Source organism: Mobula hypostoma, chromosome 1, assembly GCF_963921235.1.
Source record: "Mobula hypostoma chromosome 1, sMobHyp1.1, whole genome shotgun sequence".
NCBI classification, from domain to species: domain Eukaryota; kingdom Metazoa; phylum Chordata; class Chondrichthyes; order Myliobatiformes; family Myliobatidae; genus Mobula; species Mobula hypostoma.
In genome coordinates, this window is record NC_086097.1 from 175,403,166 (window position 1) to 175,416,596 (window position 13,431).

The window sequence follows — 13,431 nt, forward strand, 5'->3', positions numbered from 1 at the left end:
ACAGCAGTAACAAATTCACTACGGCTACTTTCTAACTTCTCTTGCCCTTCCTTTAGTCTATCTTACTGGCCATGAAACTTGCAGAGCAGGTCATTCCCATGACTACCCCCAAATCTAAAACTTTATGGTGAGCTGAGCTCGGGCCTTACTTCAGCATTTTCAGGAAGACTGGGTCATCCCTCCCTGGATTATCCAACCCTCAATACTCTTCTGAAGCTCGATATTTGCGTTCTTCACAATCCATGGCTGGCTCATCAGCTCTTTGAATCACTGCTATTATCACTCCCCAGTTACTCTCACTTCCCCCACAGTCGCTGCCTTGCTTCCCTGTGAAAAAGGTGATATCTCTTCATTGCTGGCATTCCCAGTAGTTGCTCATGTCCCATCCTGCACCCCCTGGGCCATACTGTCCCACATATTCTTTGGGCACTCGGCCTTTACCAACATGTGTACTCCTTAGGATGCACCTGGTGAATTTCAACCATTTCTCTGAGCTTGTGCCAGAATTCTGAAATCTCACATGCGACTTTAAGTGAGGGCAATTCTGACAAAATGCTCTGCTTCTCTCTGGGGTGAAGGGTTTATGAATGTTTGTAATCAGAGTCAATGGCTGGCTTGGATCATCAGGGGTTTTGATCTGATGTTGCCTGACCTCAATAGCTGCTATCCTGACAGATAAATCTTGGTAAAAACTCTCCCTGAAATATCTTCACACTAATCCCCACACTATGCAGAGAATAAATGATGGATTCAAGTTAAACAGTACATACTTAAAAATGACAGAGTATATACTCCACAATCTGCCACTTATGTTTGTATAAATTCATGATGCCTGCTGTATTCCTTTGCCTCTGTTACAACAAGGCACACACACTCACAAGTGCATATGCTGAAATATAGTCCCCGAACGAGTATACATGCCCAGTAACTTGAGCATGCAAGAACAGCTGATCAGGAAGTTACCGTGAGTCACCAGTATTATAATTAGATGAATTTTATTAAATGTTGAAGAAATTATTTACCAAATCTACAACACTTTTGGAATTGAAACCTAAATCCATAAAGACAATCATCAAGAGGGATTAGTTATTCAAAATCGGACAATTTTTTTGCCTAGTTATACCCAAAATGGTTATTGCAAAGTCTTTACACGTGGAGAGGAAATTGATCAGCAGTCTGTGTTTTGAATTATATAACGACACTGTTAGAAGCCTGTAGAGCAGGGATGGTCAACCTATGGTGTATTGGATGATTAGAAGTGGCACATTGCACCCCAGTGATAATAATAAAAAAGTAAGCCTACTCATGCAAGAAGTATTAACCAAAAACCAAGTTGTAGAAGAAAAAATCTATAACAGGAATTCAAGTAGCTTTACTGAGAATAAATCTAAAACTTAGCAATTATTTTTAGCGATTTTATTATTTCGTGCACATCTTTTGGCGAATGCTAACTTCTTTCACATTAATCTGTTTTCAATTTTTAAAAGATGTTCAATGAGTCAAGCTAGGAAAGAAGGACTTTTGTTCTGCAGTCGTTCCATAACTGTTCAATACACGTTTGATCCTGAGACGCCAGGTGTCTGCACCAGCGGTGCATCACAGGTTTTTGCCAGTCAGTTTACGATTGACACTCGTGTGCTATGGAGTTGTGCCTTGTTCGCACTTTGTGAACATTTGCAGTTTGGTACTTTTTTGAAAATTAAGCCTTATTTTTACATTTAGTTACCCATCACAGTGCAAAAGAAAATGAGCAAAAGAAAAGCAGAAAGTGATAGTAGCGTGAATTCAATGAACAGTGGGAAAATGAGTTATTATTTATAGCGGGTCCGTCAGGCAAACCGTTGTGCATTGTTTGTGAAAACCCTTTCTCACATAATAGAAGACATGATCTTAATAGACACTATAAAACACAAAATCAGACTGAAATAGAAAGAAAACTGAAGCTAGTGCTTGGGTCTAAGTCATGGAAAGAATATGTGATTAAGAAAAGGGAAGAAATCAAAAGAAGACAAAATATGTTTGTTGAAAGTCTCATTAAAGAAAGTAAAAGTCTGGCCACCCCCCTGTAGAGATTGGATGGTATATAGCAGTGATCTTGGGATGGAAGATTCTTTTTCCAGGTGACCTATCTCACACTGGAAGCGATTACTGATCTTGAATTCTAAAGACGTCCTGAAATGAATTCAATATGGCACCTTGCAACATGGTTTCCTCATCTTGACTGTAGTCCTGAAATGAAAGGAGAGAGTTCAGTTTTGCAAATAAAATGTCGCTACTAAAACTACTTTACTAAACCTCCTGTGCTACTTCCTAATTCGCATCGGTGTTAATTTTCCTGAATTCCTTAACGCTTTGCCAAATTCCACCAGGATGCCAAGGTGTTACATCTTAGAGATAGAGTCTTAACTGGGATGACTCAAGGGTGAGGAATAGGAGGATCTTGGTTGTCATGTCCATGAAGCCCTGAAGGTGGCAGCATAGAACAGCACAAGATGAACAGCACATTAGTTGGGGTGATCCTGTCTGAACAATTTGGTTGAGAGGCAACAAAATGGCCATTGTGGTTACGCAGAGTAGAACATAGGAGCACATTAGTTAGGCCACAGTAGAGCACTGTGTGCAGTTCTGGTCACCATATTATAGGAAACTCAGGAAAGAGTGCAAAGGAGATTCATCAGAATATTGCCGGTGATGGGACAATACATCTATGAAGAAAGAGTGAATAAATTGTTAAATCGGTTTATTGATGTCAGAGTTATAGAAAACTACAGAATGGAAATAAGTCATTTCAACCCATCTAGTCCATGCCGAACCTTTTAAACTGCCTAGTCCCATCGACCTGAGCCCGGACCAGAGCCTCCATACATCTCCCATCCATGCACCTACCCAAACTTCTCATAAATGTTGAAATCAAATTCATATCCACCACGTGTGCTGGCCACTCGTACCACACTCTCACCACCCCCTGACTAAAGAAGTCTCCCCTCATGTTCCCCTTGAACATTTCATCTTTCACGCTTAACCCATGACCTCTAGTTGCAGCCTAACTTAACCTCAGTAGAAAGAGCCTGCTTGCAATTACCCCACTTATTCCACTCAGAAGTTTGTATACTTCTATCAAACTCCCCCTCAATCTTCTACATTCTAGGAAATAAAAGTTCTAACCTATTCAATCTTTCCTTATAATTTAAGTCCTCCAGTCCTAGCAACATCCTTGCAAATTTTCTCTGTACTCTTTCAAACTTATTTACATCTTTCCTGTAGGTAGGCAACCAAAACTGCACACAATACTCCAAATTAGGCCTCACCCACATTTTGTACAACTTCAACATAACATCCCAACTCCTGTACTCAATACTTTGTTCTATGAAGGCCAATGTGCTTTCTTTACAACCCTATCTACCTGTGACACCACTTTCAATGAATTGTGGACCTGTATTCCCAGAATCCTTTGGTTGTACCACACCTCCGCTCATTGTGTAAGACCCACTTTGGTTTGTCCTCCCAAAGTGCAACACCTCACACTTGTCTGCATTAAATTCCATCTGCCATTTTTCAGCCTATTTTTCAAACTGGTTTAGATCCCACAGCAAGCTTTGAAAGTCTTCCTTGCTGTCCACTACACTGCAAGTCTTTGTGTGATCCGCAAATTTGCTGATCCAGTTAACCACATTATCATCCAGATTGTTGGTATAGATGACAAACAACAACAGACCCAGCACCAATCCGTGCAGCACTCCACTAGTCACAGGCCTCCAGTCAGAGAGGCAGCCCTCCACTATCACTCTCTGTCTTTTCCCATAAAGCCAATGTCTAATCTAATTTACTACCTCATCTTGAATGCTAAGTGACTGAATCTTCTTGACCAACCTCACATGTGGGATATTATCAAATGCCTTGCTGAGGTCCAAGTAGACAACATCCACTGCCTTGTCTTCATCAACTTTCCTGGTAATTTCCTCAAAGGTTGGTTAGACACAACCTACCACACACAAAACCATGCTGACTATCCCTAATCAGTCCCTGTCTATCCAAATACTTATATATCCAGTCCCTTAGAATACTTTCCAATAGCTTTCCCCTACTGATGTCAGGCTCTCTGGCCTATAATTTCCTAGCTTATTCTTAAAGCCTTTGTTAAACAGTGGAACATTAGCTATTCTCCAATCCTCCAGTGCCTCACCTGACGCAAAGGATGATTTAAATACTCTGCTAGCACCCCTGCAATTTCTGCACTTGCCTCCCACAGCGTCCATGGAAACACCTTGTCAGGCCCTGGGAATTTATCCACCCTAATCTGCTGCAAAGCAGCAAACACCTCCTCCTCTGTAATCTGTATAGGGTCCAGGAACTTCCTGCTGCTTCACCTCACTTCTATAGACTCTGTGCCTGTCTCCTGGGTAAATACAGATGCAAAAATCGCTATTTAAATCTCCCCCATCTCTTTTGGCTCCACACATAGGTTGCCATTCTGATCTTCATGAGGACCAATTATGTCCCTTACAATGCAGAAGCCCTTAGGATTCTTCTTCACCTTGTCCGCTAGAGCAACCTCATGCCTTCTTTAGCCCTCCTGATTTCCTCCTGAAGTGGTCTCTTGCATCTTTTATACTCCATAAGCACCTCATTTGTTCCTCCCTGCCTATACCTGCTATGCACCTCCTTTTTTTCCTTAACCAGGGCCTCAATGCCTCAATACCTCTTGAAAACCAAGGTTCCCTACATTGTTATATTTTTTTTATTCTGGCAGGCTTTGTATTCTCAAAATTTCACTTCCGAAGGCCTCCCACTTACAAAGTACACCTCTGCCAGAAAACAGCCTGTCCCCATCCACACTTGCCAGATACTTTCACATACCATCAAAATTGACCTGTCTCCAATTTAAAATCTCAACCTGAGGACCAAACCTATCCTTTTCCATAATTATCTTGAAACTAATAGCATTATGATCACTAAATGCAAAGTACATAAACTTTAGTCACCTGCCATGCACCTCCTTTTATTTTCTTAGTGGGGTCTCAATATCTCTTGAAAACCAAGGTTCCCACGCTCTCTAGTTTGAACTTCCATGACATGTTTAAAGAAACTTTACTGAACACATTTAACAAACTCTATCCCATCTAGTCCATTTACGGTATGGGAGTTCCAGTCAATATGTGGAAGCTAAAGTCACCTACTGTAACAACCTTATGTTTCTGGCAACAGTCTGCAATCTCGACACAAATTTATTCCTCTAAATCCTATGGACTGTTGGGTAGTCTATAACACTGTCGCATTAATTTGGCCATCCCCTTCTTATTCCACGGATCTACCAATAAAGCTTCATTAGACAATTTCTCCAGTCTAGCCTGAAGGAGCACAGCCATGACATTTTCCTGACTAGTACGCCACCCCTCCTCTTTTAACCTCTCCTAATCTATCATGTCCAAAGCAATGGAACCCCAGAATATTGAGCTGCCAGTCCTGCCCCTCCTGCGACCAAGTATCACTAATGGTTACAATATCATAATTCCGTGCATTAATCCATAACCTGATCTCACCTGCCTTTCCTACAATACTTCTTACATTGAAATACATGCAACTCAGAACATTAATCTCACCATATTCAACCTTTGACACATGAATTTGTCTGAGGTCTTAACGACATCTGTCTCCACAACCTCTCCACTGTCTGTCTGGCACTTTGGTTCCCATCCACCTGTAATTCTGGTTTGACCCCCCCCCCCCGCCCGCTCCCATGAAGTACTAGCAAACTTTCCCCCAATGATATTAGTTCTGATCCAGTTTAGGTGCACCCATCTCTTCTGTAGAAATCCCAGCTTCCATTGTTCACCGATTAAAGTGACGAGAGAGATTGAAACATTGAGGCGAATGCAGAGGGTGAGCGCCGGCTGCCTGGCTTTTGATCACTGGTGGGATGGCTCTGCTGCCGGAGAGGGGAGACTGCCTTTTGATCACCGGTGGGATGGCTCTGCTGCCGGAGAGGGGAGACTGCCTTTTGATCACCGGTGGGATGGCTCTGCTGCCGGAGAGGAGAGACTGTCTTTTGATCACCGGTGGGATGGCTCTGCTGCCGGAGAGGGGAGACTGCCTTTTGATCACTGGTGGGATCGCTCTGCTGCCGGAGAGGGGAGACTGCCTTTTGATCACTGGTGGGATGGCTCTGCTGCCGGAGAGGGGAGACTGCCTTTTGATCACTGGTGGGATGGCTCTGCTGCCGGAGAGGGGAGACTGCCTTTTGATCACTGGTGGGATGGCTCTGCTGCCGGAGAGGGGAGACTGCCTTTTGATCACTGGTGGGATGGCTCTGCTGCCGGAAAGGGGAGACTGCCTTTTGATCACTGGTGGGATGGCTCTGCTGCCGGAGAGGGGAGACTGCCTTTTGATCACTGGTGGGATGGCTCTGCTGCCGGAGAGGGGAGACTGCCTTTTGATCACTGGTGGGATCGCTCTGCTGCCGGAGAGGGGAGAGGCTGCTGCTGTGCACGGAGAATGTTACCCATGTTTTCTGCATTTTGGATATGGATATAAATATGGACTTGGACTTTAGACTATGGACTTTTTTTTTGCAGTCTTAGTTTTTCTATGTTCTGTGTTTTTCATCTGATCTTTCTCATTTTATTGTGTGTAGGGGAGGGGTATGAGGGGTTGTTCTGTTCTTGTTCATTTTTTGGGGGGAGGGGGGATTTGGGAGTTAATGATCGTGCTGGTGTTATTTTCTTTCTTGGTTTCATGGCTATCTGGAGAAGAAGAATTTCAGAGTTGTATACTTTGTAATAAATGAACCTTTGCACCTCTGAAGAGAGCCCAATGATTAAAAAAATCTAAAGCCCTTGCTCCTACACCAACTCCTTAGCTGCAGGTTAAACTGTATGATATTGCTATTTCTGGCCTCACTAGCACATGGCATGGGTAACAATCCTGTGAGGTCCTGGGTTGAACTGAGGTAAGGTGAGAAGGTCAAACATACAGATCACTTTATTTCAACAGTGCTTTGAGGTAGTACAAGGTAAAACAGTAAGAGAAAGCAGAATAAGGTGCCTGTCACCCCATGGTTCTTCCTCCCTTCTCCTCCACAACTTTCTTTCTCTGGCTCCTCATCTTTTTTTCCCAGTCCTGATGAAGGGTCTCGGGCCGAAGCGTCGACTGTACTCTTTTCACTAGATGCTGCCTGGCCTGCCGAGTTCCTCCAGCATTTTGTGTGTGTTGCAGAATAAGGTGTTACAGTTACAGAGGAAGTTCAGAGCAGGCAGCAATAAGGTGCAAGGGCCTTAGTGAGGTCGCTTGTGAGGGTAAGTGTCCACCTTTTTGTACTAGGGAGCCATTCATTCACCTTATAACAGCAGGACAGAAGCTATCCTTGAGTCTGTGGTATGTGCTTTCAGGCTTCTGTATTGTCTGCCCAGTGGAAGAGAGGAGAAGAGACAATGTCTGCGTTTGTTTTCCTTGAATCAAGGAGATGGAGGGGGGAGCTGACTAAAAGGGGGAAATAGGGTAGATGCTGAAATACTTTTCCTCTTAATAGGAATGCCGATGACTAGATTGCATAGGTTTAAGGCAAAGGTTTGCATGGGATTAGAGGATTATTTTTTTCTCTCTCAGATGGTTGAAGCCTAAAAGTCATGACCTGAGGAGGTGAAAGCAGAGACTCTCAGTGTTTGAGGAGTATGTTGATAAGCACTTGAAACACCCTGCATAGAGAGCTACAGCTCAGTAATGGGAAATAGGATTGGAATAGATCTCAAACACAAGGAATTCTGCAGATGCTGGAAATTCAAGCAACACATATCAAAGTTGCTGGTGAACGCAGCAGGCCAGGCAGCATCTCGAGGAAGAGGTACAGTCGACGTTTCGGGCCGAGACCCTTCGTCAGGACTAACTGAAAGAAGAGCTAGTAAGAGATTTGAAAGTGGGAGGGGGAGGGGGAGGGGGAGATCCAAAATGATAGGAGAAGTCAGGAGGGGGAGGGATGGAGCCAAGAGCTGGACAGGTGATTGGCAAAAGGGATATGAGAGGATCATGGGACAGGAGGCTTAGGGAGAAAGAAAGGGGGAGGGGGGGAAGCCCAGAGGATGGGCAAGGGGTATAGTGAGGGGGACAGAGGGAGAAAAAGGAGAGAGAGAGAAAGAATGTGTGTATATACTTAAATAACGGATGGGGTATGAGGGGGAGACGGGGCATTAGCAGAAGTTAGAGAAATCAATGTTCATGCCATTAGGTTGGAGGCTACCCAGACGGAATATAAGGTGTTGTTCCTCCAACCTGAGTGTGGCTTCATCTTTACAGTAGAGGAGGCCGTGGATAGACATGTCAGAATGGGAATGGGATGTGGAATTAAAACGTGTGGCCACTGGGAGATCCTGCTTTCTCTGGAGGACAGAGCATAGGTGTTCAGCAAAACGGTCTCCCAGTCTGCGTCGGATCTCGCCAATATATAGAAGGCCACATCGGGAGCACCGGACGCAGTATATCACCCCAGCCGACTCACAGGTGAAGTGTCGCCTCACCTGGAAGGACTGTCTGGGGCCCTGAATGGTGGTAAGGGAGGAAGTGTAAGGGCATGTGTAGCACTTGTTCCGCTTACAAGGATAAGTGCCAGGAGGGAGATCAGTGGGGAGGGATGGGGGGGACAAATGGACAAGGGAGTCGCGTAGGGAGCGATTCCTGCGGAAAGCGGTGGTGGGGGGGGAGGGAAAGATGTGGCATAGGGAGCGATCCCTGCAGAATCTGCTCTCAGGATGAGGCTTTTCATTCCAGGACGAGGGAGACGTCCTCCTTTTTTAAAGAAAGGGCTTCCCTTCCTCCACCATCAACTCTGCTCTCAAACGCATCTCCCCCATTTCATGCACATGCTCTCATTCCATCCTCCTGCCACCCCACTAGGGATAGGGTTCCCCTGGTCCTCACCTACCACCCCACCAGCCTCCGGGTCCAACATATTATTCTCCGTAACTTCCGCCACTTCCAACGGGATCCCACCGCTAAGCACATCTTTCCCTCCCCCCCTCTTGAATTCTTGAAAGATCATTACTAATGCCTCCACAATCTCTTCAGTCACCTCTTTCAGAACCCTGGGGTGTACATCCTGTCATTAACCCTGTACTCTGCCTTTAAAATGAACCTTCCAAAGTGGGTCACTTCACACTTTTCTGGATGGACTGCCAGATCAAAGAACTTCAACCTGTAATTGCCAGTCCTTCATCGACACTGGGTCTAATCTAATTTGCCTCAGTCCTTCACACCTCCACTAGAGGTTCTGCAACAGTTCACAAAGGCAGAACGTCCCCCCTCTCCCCACCTTTAAAGGGGCAAATAGGGACAGGTGAAAATGCTGGCTTTCCTAGTAATGAACGTATCTTGAGTACATTTTTAAACTTTCTACTGGATACAATATGGAAGCATACTTACCACAAAGAAATCATAACTGAACTGGTGTCGTAGCAAAAGGTGCTGAATGAAGTTCCTGCTCTGGTAATTTGGATCTCCCCAGGGCATCGACACACAGATGGGACAGACCTGCAGAGGAAGGGTGCCAAAGTTTAGCTGGGAAGAATGGCTTGTGGATAAGCATCTTCACTACAAAGCAATGGCTGGAGAATCTGTGAGCAAGGACAAACTTTGTCTGCAGGCTTCATTCAACAGCAACCATTGAACTTGCTATTCATAGCAATTCTCTAATAAAGAGTTATGAGCTTGAAAATCCTCCATGTGATGTTCTGGTTTGTAGCCCTGATAGAAGCCCACTACCTTCTCAGAGCTACCATTGATAGGAAGCATAGAAGCATGAAGTCCCATATCACCAGTTTCAACAACACAAGAAATCCTGCAGATGCTGGAAATCTTGAGCATCACACATAAAACGCTCGAGGAACTCAGCAGGTCAGGAAACATCTATGGAGGGGAGTAAACAGTCGAAGTTTTGGGTGGAACCCTTCATCAAGACAGGGAAAGAAGTGAGCAGAAGTCAGAATAAGGAGGAGGAGGGTGGGGGAAGAGTACAAGCTGGCAGGTGATTGGTGAGACCAGGTGAGGGGGTGGGGAGTGGGTTGAAGTAAGAAGTTGAGAGGTGATTGACTTGCTGAGTTCCTCCAGTATTCCGAGAGGAGAAGATGGCAGTGCGACGCAGCTCGCAGCGGCCACTCCAGTGAATGATATCTGTAATCTGTCAAGTAGGGTGCCATGCACAATCCTGATTTGATGGAGACAGACGTGAGAGCACGGAGGAACATCTGGTGAAACTTCTGAAATGCCTGCTTTGCTGCCGCTGCTACTATGTGATCCAGAATCTCCAGAGGGGAAGGCCCCAAGTCCTCAGCTTTGCTTGCTGCTTGGCAGCCGGGGTGGGGTCGAAGTGCACGGCAGAGGATGGTACTCGGTGCTTGGTGTCAGAGGGCTGGTCGGAGGCTCGAAGTTTTCGGACAGACTCAGAGTCCGCTGCGGTCAGGTGCTTCTAATGGTGCTGCATCGGCAAGTTTGCGGCGCTTTGGAAGTTCATGGCAGGGACAGTTTCTCCCTTCTACCGTCTGCATGAGATGATGAGGCTATTGGGACTTTGAGACTTCTTTTTATCATGCCCATGGTTTCGCTTTACCAAATTACAGTATTGCTTTGCACTATTGTAACTATATGTTATAATTATGTGGTTTTGTCAGTTTTAGTCTTGGTTTGTCCTGTGTTTTCTTGTGCTATCACTCTGGAAGAACATTGTATCATTTTTTAATGCATGCATTTCTAAATGACAATAAACGAGGACTGAGTGTCCTCATAATCTAAAGTATTGGGTGTGTGTTCCAGCAAGTTCAAGAACAGTTACTTCCCTTCGACTATTTGTTTCTCAAACCAACCTGCACAATCCTAATCACTCCTTCAGCATAGCAACATATGACCACTTTGATAAGTTTGCATAAAATTTACTTTTCTTTTGTTCCAATTGTGTTCTTCCTTGTAAAAAAAAGTTTAATATATTAGCTTGATTTTTTTTGTGAATGCTCCTTATCTGATGCTATGTCCCTGTGATGCCACTGCAAGTAGGTTTTCATTGCAAACATGATGTTGTCTTTAGACATTGGCTTTCTCTCCCTGGACCATCATGGATCACCTCTGCCAGTCCGATATTTTGTAAAACAGTCATTCCAGAGGCTCTTATAGTCACAGACGTAAGTTTCCTCAGGACAACATGGATTGTCAGGTCCTACAGAAGTTATGACTGTGTCCAGCATGAATCAGTAGGAAATAGCAACATCTTCAAACTGTAAAGTTAAGAGTTCAAATTCCACTCCAGCCACCAATCAGTTTTCTAACAGATATACTCACACTGTAAATAGAAACAGGAAATGCTGTAAAGACTCAGCAAGAGCCACTTTGTATCTAAAGAAAGAAATACCTCACAGATGCGTCCCAACCTGCTGAGTACACGATTTTCTATTTCATTTTAGATTTCCAGTATTTGTTAGCTTTTTTTTCATTTTCATTAATAGTTAATATTTCAACTCTGCATAGCATGTTGAATGTTTTTGATTCCATGCAGTAAGCAGCAATTGAATAGATACATAGAGGGGCGGGGCCTAGATGGCTTGAGCTGGAGATAGGAAATTGGGACTAGCTGGGTGGGCACTGTGGTCAGCATGGACTGGTTGGGCCATGTTGTTTTGCACTATGACTCCAGTTAGGAATGCTTTGTTAGAACAATAAAACATTGAAGGACCTACCACTCGCTGATGATCCAAGTAATGAGATGTTAGGCAGTGTTGAGTTAAACTGATCTCATCATAATTCCTCGCATGGCAATACGGACAACTGTATGTTGGCAGTATCTCTGTTGATCCGATTGGTTGAAGGGAACTTGAAAGTAAAAAGAAGGAGGCAATTTATTAATTTTAGGTCCCAGCATTAAAAAAAATTCAGAGAAAAGAAATTCACTTTATTGATTCTCCTTTCACCAGCCTGAACGTTCATTTGTAAATGAAAAAAATCTGCTGGAAGTATGAAATAGAAAGCTTTTATTTCAGTTTTTTTTATTATTAAACACCCATTCCCTCCACCACTGGAACACAGTGGATGTAGTATGCACAAATGTACTATAGTTCTCACCTACACTTCTCAGATAGCAACTCTGAAACCCATGATCACAACCACCAAGAACACTGCCCCCTGCTGGCTTCCTTCCAACTTGCCCACCTTCCCGAATTGGAAATATGCCGTCACTCCCTCATTATTAATGAGTCAAAGCTTGGACCCAGAAAGATTTCAATTGTTCAGGAAAGTGACTCAACAACATTACAGATGCAGCAGAGAAAGCATCCCATTTGGATGCATTATGGCTTGATGCTGTAACTGCTCTGCCCAAGATCACAAGAAACTGCAGAGCATTGTGAGCACAGCCCAGTCCATCACAAAAATCAGCCTCCCCTCTATAGGCTCTGTCTATGCTTCCAACTGCCTTGGGAAAACAGATGACAAAATCAAAGAGCCCTTCCGCCACAGTCATTCTCCCTCATCCCCTCTCCCGTTGGATAGAGGAACAGGTACCACAAGGCTCGAGAATAGCTTCTATCCCACTGTTGTAAGACTCTTGAAATAACCGCTCCAGGATGAAATTTTGATCTCCCAATCCACCCCATCGTGTGCTTTGCACCCTATTATGTACCTGCAGTGCTCTTTCTCTGTAACTAGAACACCATACTCTGCATTCTGTTATTGTTCTTCATTTTGTACTACCTCAACGCACTTATGTTTGAAATGATCTGTCCAGATAGCATGCATATAAACACATTTCACCCTATCTTGGTGCAGGTGAAAATAATGAACAATTTATAAACACAGGGACAACTAGAGGTGGATAAGTTTATTGGGAATCATTGTGCAGGATTCCCTCAAGGTTGAGGGGGACGGGAAGGAGCACAAGCTGGACGGTGATTGGTGAAGCCAAGTGAAGGGGTGGGTAGGTGGGTGGGGCTGGTAGGTTGAAGTGGGGTGCATGGATATGATAGATATGCTCTATGCCTTCCTCACCATTTTGCCAACTAGTGCTGCCACCTGCAGGGATAATTGAAAATATAAACATAATTGAAACACTACATCCTGAATCCTGTTACCTCTGTTCCCTTTGGAACATTTTGATAGAAACCTAGAAAGCCTACAGCACAATACAGGCCCTTCGGCCCTCAAAGTTGTGCCGAACATGTCCCTACCTTAGAAATTACTAGCATTACACATAGCCCTCTATTTTTCTAAGCTCCATGTACCTATCCAAAAGTCTCTTAAAAGACCCTATCGTATTAGCCTCCACTACCATTGCTGGCAGCCCATTGTTTCAAATGATCTATATAAATGGCAATTTCTTCACCCTATCTCAGTACAGGTGACAATAGTAAACAATTACCCAAAAGCAGGGGTGTATCTACAGAAAATAGTGCCTATGGTAAGCACTGA

General features: G+C 44.2%; 1 protein-coding gene across 1 annotated transcript in view; it reads right to left on the reverse strand.

Annotated features, from left to right (window-relative positions):
• Positions 1 to 978: 978 nt before the first annotated feature.
• LOC134352719 (E3 ubiquitin-protein ligase RNF166-like) overlaps positions 979 to 13,431 on the reverse strand; it is a 29,126-nt gene continuing 16,673 nt past the window's right edge. Inside the window, exons 4-6 of the mRNA XM_063060126.1 lie at positions 11,709 to 11,841; positions 9,409 to 9,516; positions 979 to 2,229 (exon numbers count right to left, since the gene is read on the reverse strand). Of these exons, the coding sequence (XP_062916196.1) occupies positions 2,146 to 2,229; positions 9,409 to 9,516; positions 11,709 to 11,841 (325 nt within the window). The 3' untranslated portion in view covers positions 979 to 2,145. The remainder of the gene's footprint in view (positions 2,230 to 9,408; positions 9,517 to 11,708; positions 11,842 to 13,431) is intronic.